This window comes from Embiotoca jacksoni, unplaced genomic scaffold, assembly GCF_022577435.1.
Source record: "Embiotoca jacksoni isolate LCO1_2020_lvr unplaced genomic scaffold, fEmbJac1.0.p SCAF_4, whole genome shotgun sequence".
Classification (NCBI taxonomy): Eukaryota; Metazoa; Chordata; class Actinopteri; family Embiotocidae; genus Embiotoca; species Embiotoca jacksoni.
This window is the reverse complement of record NW_027185392.1, coordinates 21815471-21827788: the sequence shown is the minus strand read 5'-3', so window position 1 is coordinate 21827788 and position 12318 is coordinate 21815471. Positions and strand designations below refer to the sequence as shown.

At 45.0% G+C, this 12318-nt stretch overlaps 1 protein-coding gene across 1 annotated transcript; it reads right to left on the bottom strand.

Annotated features, from left to right (window-relative positions):
* On the bottom strand, positions 1–6523 carry dla (deltaA). The gene is made up of 11 exons (XM_069168185.1): positions 5998–6523; positions 5553–5855; positions 5207–5267; positions 4868–5125; positions 3726–3786; positions 3491–3621; positions 2719–2888; positions 2185–2401; positions 1314–2094; positions 1091–1199; positions 1–979 (listed from the first exon to the last, which is right to left on the bottom strand). Exons 1-11 carry the CDS (start codon positions 6064–6066, stop codon positions 974–976), a joined length of 2166 nt encoding a protein of 721 aa, XP_069024286.1. The 5' UTR covers positions 6067–6523; the 3' UTR covers positions 1–973.
* Between the last annotated feature and the right edge of the window lie 5795 nt (positions 6524–12318).

Below are 12318 nucleotides of genomic sequence, written 5' to 3'. Positions count from 1 at the left end.
TTTCACATTTAGCAATATTTATTTGGAAAAATAGTCTTGGCTAATTCCTTCATTCAAAAACGGTAAAGGAAACAGTAACATAACAATTTGTACAGTACAATCCCTCTTAAATAACATTTTCTTTTAAAAAAGTCCCATTGACCTGAAGTGCCTTTGCAAATATCATCAGTAAAAAAGCAACTTAAATAATCATAACAAACATCACAAATATACAATACAAAATAAAAATAACACAAAATCATTAAATTAACTTAAATTAAATCATAATTTTAAATCATAACTTTTTTCTTGTTTTTTTTATTTATTTATTTTACAAAAGGACAATCTGTATCAAAAAGCAACATTAAAAAAAAAAAAAAAAAAAAAATCAGGACACTGTCTTCATGTCCCGAAAAAGAAAGGAAGAAAATAACAATACTATGTCATAAATGGTTTGGAGGGCTTAAGGAAGAACACGCACTTCAGTTAACACAGTGATCAAGTATACATACAGTCTTCGCAGGTGTAGTGATGGGTGCACAGCCCATGTGAACAGCCTTGTGAAGAACAGGCCAGTATGGCCAAACATCCACCGTTTGATGCAGTTCCTGCGCTCAGCAACAGCGTGTGGGTTAGAGAAAAGGCCTGGGTGCAAATGTTGCAAAAACAAAACTCGCCACGTGACAGTGTTCGTGTATATTTCTCTTTATACCCACACTTCCCAATAAACGGCAGAACAGAAAGCTAAGTGGCAGTTTACTTTCAACTGTAAACTTTTCTTTTATACCCTGCCAGTTCTCATCCCACAGGCCGTCGCTGCCTGCGCTTAGTTTCCAGTAGAGAACCAGCTCACTCTGAATATCAGTTAAACGTCTCAGTATCAGCAGCAGTCTCAAGGTGGGACACCTCCCCCTAGGGTTAGAGCAGCATCTGAAGGAGCATAAAAACTCTCCCATAGAGCAAAATGAGCAACAGGCAGCCCATTGGTGGCTAGTTACACCTGGAGACACAAAAAAGAAAAAAAAAAACTTTAGTAATTGTTGGCCAAATGACAAGAACAGAAATCTGATTTCCATTGACAGGTTAACAAAATAAAACATACAAAACTCACCTCAGTTGCAATTATACATTCGTCCTTCTCCTCTGACATCACAAACACAGATTTGTACTTGGTGTCCGCACATGCAGACATTTCTGGTGCTTTCTTTTCTGATGCATCGCTTCAGGGGGAAAAAAGAACCGAGTTAGTTTTAACATTCTGATAGCCTCCTTTTTTTTTTTCTTCTTTTTTTTTATCAGTGTAGACTGTCAGCTTTTCAGTATCAAATATTTACCATTTTAAACGTTTGCTTCGTTTCTCCTCAAACTCAAATGAGTCCAGGGATTGGCACTTGTCCTCGCAGGCCGCCTCCAGCATGGCCTCTTTAGCCGCCTGCTCATAGTTGACCTCGTGTACAAGGTTATAGTCTGAGGGCGGATGGCGGCTCTTGTAGCTGCTCCTCCCCGGTGAAGATCCTTCATCTGGGTCACCGCTGCAGAAGTCCATCTTTTTGTTGATATTTTTGACGCCTGGCATCGGCATCACGCTGATCGCCAGGTCCCTGTCACTGCGGTGACAGTTGTTGGTCAGGTTATTTATTGTCTCTCCTTCGCCAACAGTTTCTACTTGTCCACCACGCTGGACTTTGGATCGGAAAAATCCAACCAGAACAGCACACCCTGCCAGTAGCAGCAGCACCAGGGCCACACCGGACCCGACGGCCATCCAGGGCACTTCTGACCCGCGGATCGCAGCGTGCTCTGGAAGCAAGAACTGGCAGTTTCTGCCACCATATCCAGGAACGCATGCGCAGACGTAGCGGTTGTTCCTCTCGTGGCAGGTGGCGCCATTGTGGCAAGGATTGTGTTCACAGCGGCTGATGGGCGAGCTGCAGTTGCGGCCGGTGTATCCCGGTGGGCAGGTGCAGGTATAGCCGTTCAGACCCTCTTGGCACGTCCCACCGTTCTGGCAAGGGTACGCTGAACACTCGTCCCCAGTGTGGTCGCAGTTCATTCCAGTGAAACCGTCTGGACACTGACACAAGTATGAGTTGACCAGATCCACACAGCGTGCACCTGAGAACAGAGATGAAGCCTGGCATTAGTGTTTGGTCTATGCGGTGCACAATTCTGTGAGACTACACTGTGCCAGTTAGTCTCTCCTACCGTTGGAGCAGGGGCTGGAGGTGCAGTGGTCAATCTTCTTCTCACAGTTGAACCCTGCGTATCCTGTAGGGCACTGGCAGAAGTAGCCTCCGTCAGGATTGTCAGCACAGCGGCCACCGTTGGAGCAAGGCCCATCAGCACACGTCATGGCACTCAGCTCGCAGTTGTTGCCATAGAAACCGTGAGGGCAAGTGCAGGTATATGTGTTTTCCAAATCCTGTGGGGAAAAAATAGAACTGGCTTGACATCAAGATCCGTCTTTCTCCTGCATCTGCTAAAAAACTGTTCCCTTTTGAATTCCAGTATTCCAGGATGGTGTATTTGTTTGATTTTTTTTTTTTAAACACTTAATTGTTTGGAAGCTTTGCTGGTTTAATGTGTAGTAAAGAGTTAAAACAGAAAACGGTGGATGAGAATTAAGGCATGTGACAAAGGTGCCAGATTGCATTCAGATATCACTGGCACTGAGCCACAGTTGACAGGATGTCCATACTCTTATTCCAAGTACATTTCAGAAGAGCATACAACACTTACAGTGCAGCTTCCTCCATTGCGGCAGGGGTTTCCAGCACATTCGTTGACCTGGATCTCACAGCTGGCCCCAGTGAAGCCAGGCCTGCAGGAACAGGTGTAGCTGCCCTGACCAGTGTTGCTACAAGTGGCTCCATTCATGCAGGGTTTGTGGTGAGTGCAGTAGTTGAGATCTGGAAAGACACAGCAGCACATGTGGATTAGCCACAGCACAACACATGGCAGGACGACAGCAGCGGCGACAGAATGTCTTTTGTCCTCGGCACACTTGACTATTTCTCTCCCTCAAGTGTTTTTTTGTTTTTGTTTCCTAGCCTCCTGTCTTTACTGTTCATTTCAAAACAACCACTTCTATTTTGTTATTTTCTGTTTTAAATGATGGCGAACCAGAGAGAAAACATCCTGGAAGGATCTTTTGCCAAACTATTGTAAAATATTTGGCCTTAAGAAACACTTTGTACACTTGCTGATGCCTTTGTCTCTCTTCCCACTAAGCAAGGTTTTGTTAAGTTTCAGCTGATCGACACCCAGCAAAAGATTTTGTAATTTACACTGTCAAAAGATCCCTGGGGTGCCCGAGCAAAACACTTTTCCTTGGAGTTGGCTACATATGGCCAATGTTTCAACAGCATGTCCAAGACTTCCTTTCAACATATATAGTAAGGCAATATAGATATAGCCAGCAAACCACCAAATCATTGCTCTCTGGTTCCTTTCCTCTCTGTCCATCGTCATCACTCATGACCCCACACATCTCGTCAGACTCTCTCCTCACCTTGGTTGCAGAAGAGTCCCCCCCAGCCCTCCTGACAGTTGCACTGCCAGGGCTGCTGGCAGGTCCCGTGGAGGCAGCCCGGGTAACGAATGCATTCATCACAGTAGCGGCCTTTGAATCCCACTCTGCACCTGTTGTTGTCCAATTAGGAGGGAACACCAGTCAGTCCACTCACATTACTTCATGTGTCCCACTAATTAATTAATGCTTCAGTGAACTGGTGGAGAAAACTTACTTGCACTCTCCCGGTTTCTCACAGAAGCCATGCTCTTCATCACAACCCGGCAGACAAATCGCTGTACAGGAAGAGAAAGAGAATGTTTTAGACACACTGAGGCAAGAAAAACTCAAGTACAGGTTCTTAATTTAGATTTGCTTTTGAATATGAAAAACGTATTACCTAAATTCCAACAAAGTCATTAAAATAAAAGAAAGGAGTGGCTCCTAAACCCATTAACTGTTACCTTAAACCCAATCTCCTTATCACCGTGGAAGAATTTTCTGCTTAACATAGTGCAGAGACAAAGGAGGGAGTGTGTGAATGTGTGTGCCCCAGAGTGCACACACACACACACACACACACACACACACACACACACACACACACACACACACACACACACACACACACACACACACACACACACACAGACCCCCTCAAACCACCCCACCACCCTCCTTTTTTCTTCTTCGCTGCGGGTCAAAACTCTTTTATTCATTCTGTGTGCGTACACACACACACACACTCCCCTTAATGTCTCGGATTGGGGCAGATAAGAGTGGACAGCTGGCGAGTGTGTTGCCAGTGCGCGACAGCTGCTCCATTGTCTCCGCTCTGCCGGCAGCTGCCCACTTCAAACAATACCTCCCCTGCATCAGCCAATCAGCGCCCGCCCTACTCATAGAGTAACGAATCGGAAGGTAGCATGTAAATTTATGGCACGCGTGAGATTATTCCCAAAAACTTTCCTTAGAATAAATCAAGTGGTCGTGTGTGTGTGTGTGTGTGTGTGTGTGTGTGTGTGTGTGTGTGTGTGTGTGTGTGTGAGGGAAAAGGAGGGGGGAAAGGGGGTGCGCGTGGTGTTTACGCACAAGTTGCCTTCTAACGGCACTCAGAGATCTGACTAGAGTTACGTGGAAATCAACTTTTGAAACTTTACAGTTCATTCACTTAAAACAAATAACATTCATAAATCACCACAAAATCTGTTTATGTGAAGTTTGGTATTGGTTTATCTCCATTTTTATTCTCAATTTCTGATTTAAACCTAGTTTTGTAAACATATTTTTCACGATTATCCTTTAAAGTTCCCATAATGCGTCCAATACACACGCACGAACATACTTCTACTACAGAAACAAACTTGGGTAACTCACGTTCAGTGCAGTAATGTCCCTTCCACCCTGCGTCGCACACAATCTCCCCGCGCTCTCCACAGGTGAAGTGGCCGAAGGCGTCGTCTCTCGGCCGGCAGAACACCGAACAGCCGTCCCCGTAGTAGTGCTCATCGCACACGAATCGATAGGAGTACTTGAGTTCGGTCCTTCCTCCGGTGTGCAGGTCCTGGGACCATTCCTCTCCCACCGTCAGATGCCTCTGGGTGGTCATGGTGCTGATAACCCGGTCTGGGTTCTCTAAAATGTTTATGGTAAGGCAGGAGGTGAGCGGTTTGCGTAAAGTGCGTAAATGTGAGGGAAATTGGGTTTATTTCCTACCTGTGGAAAGGTCGTCTTTGGAATCGGTGTGTAATGCTTCAATGATCAGCGAAAAGGTCCCCTGGGAACACAAATGGCTTCGTGAGACAGGTGGCCAGCGGAGACGTGGCGATAACATCACGTAAAGGCCAGAGGCAATTGTGCCATACACTCACTGTGCTGAATGTAAAGTGCCTAACCTGATCCAGTGAAACTAAATACCTGAAAGCTTTGTGTGCTCTCAGCTCTTAAATTGTGGTCAGAAATCGTGCCGTTTCGCTTTTTACGCAGGGATTTACCAGAAATGGCGCGATAGCGCAGCCTTAACTCCTACTAAAGTGAAATTGAGATGAATAGCTGTATTTACCGGCCACGTGAAGCCGAAGTTAATCCTGATGGGGTTGGAGAACGAATTCTCCGGGATGACATCGGGGACCTGGAACGAGTTGGAGCCAAGGACGGGCGTCACAGCGCCACCGTAGGTGCATGGAGGCTCCGGGGAGGCGTTGGGCTGATAGTGCTTGAGACAGATCCTGAAGAAGGTTTTACATTCGCACTGCTGCTGAAAAGACGAAGCCAGGCCTCCTTTACAGCAGTTTTTGTTGCCCTGTACTCCCTTCTTGTTTAGAAACTCCTGCAGTTTCAGCTCAAACACTCCCGAACAAAACCCCTGCGGATGAAAACAACTTATCATTAACTATACTCACAGTGCCGCTTGTGTAATAATAGTGTGTGCTGTGGTGGGAGGGGAGGGAGAGAGGGGTGATGATTCACTGTTTGGAAGAAGAAACGAAAAAGATTTAGAAGCTCACCTGGCACAGCAACATGGACATGACGACAAGCGTCAGCAGGATGACGTGCCCCATATTTAATAAATACATAATAAATAATGAATAAATAAAGTAAAAAGTCTCGGGGCTCGGCTTGTCCTCAGGGTGCCTGCTCCTGTTCAATCCCTCTGAGGAAGATGCATTGAGCACGTTATGTTGCCTCACGAGGTTTTCTCATAAACTGCTGCCGATGTCAGCTACGCTTTCATTCATGTCCCGTTGAACCAAAAAGGGTAAATCCCAAACCTTTAAAAGAAAAAGAATATCACAAAACGAGATACGTGAACTTGTGCGAGTGCGCGGTGGGTGATTCAAAAGCAGAAGTCATCCAGTTCCGTTGAAAAGCGTTAATCCAGTGCTTAAAGAGGGAAAATGATGGGTTCCTTGTTTGTTGCTGCAAAAAAGTGACAAATTTGAGCTGTTTGAGTGAAGGTCTTGGTCTAACGCAAGGACAGATTTGTCACTGGTCCAGCATGCTTCCTTCTATCTCCCAATGTCTTTCCTCACTGGGAACTGTGCGTCTGTCTCCAGCAAAGGCCGCCTGCAGCCTGTTATATACGGCCTGACACATGCTATGGTAATAACATGCAAATAGACCCCCTCCTCCTTCTGCTCGACTTCACCTCCCAATCTGGCCCGGCTCTCCACAATGGGATCCTATGCAAGCACCCCAACAGCCTCCTTATTGCGCCTGTAGCACCACAGCACATACAGTGTTGATATCTGATCTCCAAAAGGGGTTGTGTGAATGTATTTTTGACCGAATAAGAAGTGAAACTTTAAAAGACAGCTGTGTGACTCCCACAGACAGACGACAATGCATTACTGTGGATATGACTTCAATTAATTTTCATTATGATGATAACAACAATTTTGAAGTTGTTGAAATATTTCTAAACATCTCATTCAATTCACTGGTGGAATGAAGCATTATTGTGGTGGACCCACAATTCAATGGGCTCACTGGGAAAAACACTGTTGTGTTTGGAGATCAGTTACCCCACCTATAAAGTACATGATTCAAGTGTTACAGTCAAGTTAGGAACATATAGAAACTCAACTAAAGTTAGTCTAAACTAGAGTTTAGAGCAACTTTAACTTGCAACTGTGGAACATGATACAGTTGCCAGATTTCCTCCTGGCATTTGGATGTTAATGGCATGTGGTTGCATTGATCCATCCAGCTGTTGCTTCACTGGACGAACTTCTTTGTTTTGAGCGTCTTAAGATTTGTTTTGGCTAAAGTGTCAGAAAAACAAAAATCAAAAATCTTCCTTAAAAAAAAAACGGGAAAAAAATGTTTCCTGGTCAACTCAGGCAACTGTTTTTCAGCCCTCCTCCCCTTTCTTCTCCTCCCTCTTCTTTCTCAGCATACACACACTCTACATTTTGGTATTTCTGGTTGTGGGAAGAATTTGATGCTTTGAATCGACTCAAAAGACTAAAGAAAACATTCCTTGGCAGAGCTAAGCGATGAGGTAAACGACTTGAGGGGCTGGACTCCTGCTTTTCCATTTTGCTCTCCCGTTCTTCTCATTCTCTGCAAGATGTTAAAAAAAAAACTACAAAAAAACGCGTGTTCACATGAATATGTGTGAGTGCGTGCAAGGGAGCGCGCGCGCACCGGAGTCGCTCGCGTGGCCAACATGAGGGGGAACTTTTGTTATTGTGTGTGGTGAAGGAATAAGTTTGCTCACTCTCTCCCCCCTCAGCTGTATGGTAATTCGGCCAGCACCTGCTCTCCCTTCAATAACAGCGTGTGCGCGCCTCCCCTAGCGGAGCGCGCGCCCACACATCCCATACACAATACTCTCCCTCCACACACACACACACACACACACACACACACACACACTTTTCATTTCACACCAAACAATCCTAACCGGTCAAATATCGCATATATTTGTTTTTGCTTCAATCTTCTTTTAATATATCCCCAAATTCTGTGTTACACGAGGAAAAAATATAATTCAGCCATTTTTGAAATCGTATTCTCTGTATGAAGGTGGTGTGTGCTCGTGCATGTGCGCGCCCATATGAATAATGAGCAGGAAGGTGGGGGTTGTCGCTTAATTAGATCGTTCATTAGATGTGTGATTTTTCTGCTGTATAATGGAGTCTATTGCAAGCTGCACGCGCGGGCTCCTGCACCGTGCACGTATAGTTTACATTGCGTCACTGTGTTCAGTTATGCACGTCGTGGATGGTGTTTTCTGGCGCCTGTCTCCGGTGTCGTTACCTGCTGCCGTGGTCAGTCCTACACAACATCGTCCCTCGGAGGAGGCGGATACACGCACACCACCTTCCCTCAAAAAGGGGCACGCTTTCCCCTTTTTTCCAAATCACCTTCAATCCTTACGTCACATCACATGTGTTGCTGTGCCTGTAGTTACTTATTACTACCTCTAATAAATGGCAGCCACAACGAAAAACCTCCTCCATTGATAAACCTGTCCATCTCAACCATTTTTCAAACCAAATCCCGACTGAACCGTGACCATCACAATTAACCTCGAATGAGACAAGAAAATCTATTTGATTTCAGACAAAAGAGAGACTTCTTTCGTCTTCAAGGGAGAAGTTTGAGAGTTTTAAGGGTTTGCAGAACATCTATGTTAAACCAACCTCAGCTTGGTACCACACTGAACTTTAACTTGTGGCACTCAGTGGGTAAAATGCTGTTTTCCTCCAGTAAAACCCTGTAAAATGTTTGTCTTGATTATTACGGTTCAAACTTCAAGGCTACATGGGTATGAAAAAACCTCTAAACAGGAAGGAAAACGAGGCATATATTTGAGCAAAGTAAACTCCCAAAATCAACTAAACTTCATTCCTTTACTAGTCAACATCTGTTTTTACAGTTGACCACCAAAATACTAAAAGTTTGATCTAAAACAGGGATAAAAACAAAACACAGTTTGGAAACTCTTGTCCCTACACCTTATGTCTCTTTGGTCCTGGCCAAGATGCTGCTGGCTGAGTTCTGACTGTTTAACTAAAATGCTACTGTAGGGGGCTGCTGTAGTTTAACTCCTGCCCACCAGTAGCTGCGTCAAACAAAAAAGGGTGACTCGAGGTCTGACTATTCATCCATTCTCTGCGCTTTAATTTCCATTGATTGTGAATGCAGGGGGGAGGGAGGAAGCGGGTCTTCAGTGAAGGACCACGACACGCCTTCAGACGCGGACAGACCCTTACAAGCCATCTGCCACTAACTACCCCCTCCCCTACTCATCCAGAAAACGACGTTTATTTCCTTGCTTCCCTCCCTCCCTCCTTCCCTCCTCCGGCCTGAAGCGCACGTCTCTATGCGCCTCTGTCCACCGGCTCCGTCTACACTCAACTGGAAGCATGTTAAAGGACCTGTAACGGTATGGGCCCTCCGGGGCCATATGGCGAGGGGGAAGGCAGGAGAGTTTTTTTTTCTTTTTTGGTCCCCGAAGATGAGACACCACATGGTCACTCGTGGGAACGTAAACACGGCGCGCATCACACGATATCGATCAGAAGAAGCCGTGATTGGGGATGGGGAGGAGGCAGGGTGCTACTATGTGATGATCAATTGATTTTTCACATCAGTTGAGAAATGTTAATGTATCTTTACCCGGAGTGAAAGCTTTTTTTTTTTTATCCCGGGCGCAGCGCACTGAGCTCAGCCCATGACCGTGCCAGGGTTGATGGTTCAAGTCACTAAATGATCCAGAGATGATAAAGAATCAACCTGCCAGGGTTGGATGGAACGAAGTAGAGGGGAAGAGGAGGGGTGTGTGTGTGTGTGTGTGTGGAGGGGGGGGGGGGGGTGTGTTACAGAGGCCACCCATGCTAAAATGTAGGGTAGCACTGAAAGCCCAAAGGAAATGACAGGTTTTGAATCAGCACGTTCACGAGGGATACTTTTATGCACGCCTCCTCCAAGTCCTTGCTGATGCCTACGGGCAAAAAGGTGTTTTAACGTAATGACAAATGACTTTAGTAATTGGACAGATAATTAAAATTGTCTACTTGGGTCTCAATGGTAAATTTATGGATGCTTTTGTAATAACTTTATTTTAAAATCCAATTGGAATTCTGTTGGTTTTACGTCACATTTCTGAAATATAACTTAAGTTATTCATCCTTTCGAGGCAACTGATTGTAGTCGGGACCTGGACTGTATTCTCCTTTCTGGTTCGCCATTTTTACCTGCTGAAAAGCAGAGATCAACAGGCTCCTTTGTGTCCAGATCAGATTACTGTGGCCAGCTGCTAGGAAAGGGGGCCACAGGCCAGACCCGCGTTTCCCCAGGGCTCTTCAGGGTTCCGCGAGGCTCCCCACGGCTTCCCACGGCTCTTCGAGGCTCCTGGTCCGGCTGCTGTCTCATTTGCATACGTTGCTGTTACTGGAGACGTGCTGAGCTTAAGTTTATGGGAAGAGTGCCGCAGTAATTACGTGGGGGGCCCAGAGACGCGCCTGCAAGTGTGTGTGTGTGTGTGTGTGTGTGTGTGTGTGTGTGTGTGTGTGTGTGTGTGTGTGCGCTTCATAAGTGTGTGTGAGAAGGGGGTTGTGGTGTGTGTTTATGTGCATGCGTGTGCGCAGGGGCACAGGGGACCTGAGGGGGAGGTAAAGAGGGAGCTGTACGTGGCCAGTCGCGTGCCAATCTTGATGAAAACACATCTGCCGTGCACCCCGGGGTGACGCACCACAACATATGCGGGGCACTATGAATAAAATCGATAATTCAACACCTGATACTGTGCGCGACACGTTTACCTACAACAAATAGGGTACTCGTGTTAACATTGACAGCGATTAGCCCACTACAATGATAAAGACGCTAATCGGGTTAAACAAATCATTGTGGGAATAGTATGAGAACTCAAACCTATTAACAAGGAAACATTGTCTTTACAGTTGTAGCATAAGAACTCATGATCTCAAATTCCTGTAAAAAAATAACCCAGCACAGCACAATAAAAATATAGAAATGTATATGTAATCTCTGTATTTTAAGATATGCAGTACTACTTGAGTGAAAAATGAAAGGAAAAAACGAAATCACTCAGCAAAAACATGAGATGCTCCTACAATGCTTGGTTCCACATATAATAACGCTGATTTTGAAATAAAGGCTGGGATGAATATTAAAATGTAATTTATATGTTACAGCCTTCACAGTCACCAGATCATCCCTCCTTGAACACATTGAAATTTTGGATTTACGCCTGCGATGATCTCCACCAGCAAAACATGAAATGAGAGACTAATGTTGGCCTGTCAGAGAGGCCACCACTTCAGTCAACACTGAAGTAGCCTATCTCAAAAATGATGGGATGAAATTTGTGGTCGCCAGAGGAGAATTCCTCCTAAATTTGGTGATCTAACTTTTCTTCTAGTACCCACAGGAGACTGACAGAGTAGTTTTGACTGAAGTGTTTGAAAAACAGTTGGATGAGTCATCGTAAAATCTGGTACTCACTCATGCCCCCGTTAGGATGGGTTATTTTCCAAAAATTTTAATCCAGCTCCATCGTCAAGTCAACATTTTAAAAAGGTTAATTTCTGCCTGAGAACAGCGTTACAGAGTTTACAGGTGGCTTTGGGCTCCTAGGCTTGTTTTACTTTCATTTTTAACCTTCCTGATGTCACTTACAGGAAATTGGTGGCTGCTGGCTGTATAACTATTTACTGACCAAGATAAGAGAGAGATAAGAGAGGAAGAGTACGATAAACTGTTTGTTGAGTGATTTTATACCACAAATTAAAATACAATGAAATCCATACAAGAATGAAAATATTTGTTCTCTTTTATATGTACTGTAGAAACGAACCACTGATATGCAGTCACCTTATATCATAAACACTGCAGAGCCAAAAATACAAGAACACCCTGTTCATATCCAGTTCATTCCGAAGGTGATGGGTGGGGTTGAGTTCAGGGCTCTATGCAGGTCAGTTAAGTTATTCTACATTCAAATGGGGAAAGTGTTATATTATGGATCTGGATTTGTGCAGAGGGCATTATTAATTACACATGAACGGGTGCAACACAGTATCTCGCTCTTTGTTCTACTCTAATTTTGTTCTAGCTCTGCTTAATCATCAGTATAAATGATGAGAGAGTAAATGGAAGAAGTCCATCTTCCCTCCCCTCCCCTCTCTTTCCAACTCTCTCTATCTCTAGAAGCATGAGCATCTGCCCAGAAATGAACAGATGTAGGCACCTGCGTTGTGGGCCCACATATGCGCACATGTCCCCCTCCCCAAACCCCTTTCAACCTTCTATGGGACCCGGAGCCCACCACAATGGGGAGAGATCAGGGATGC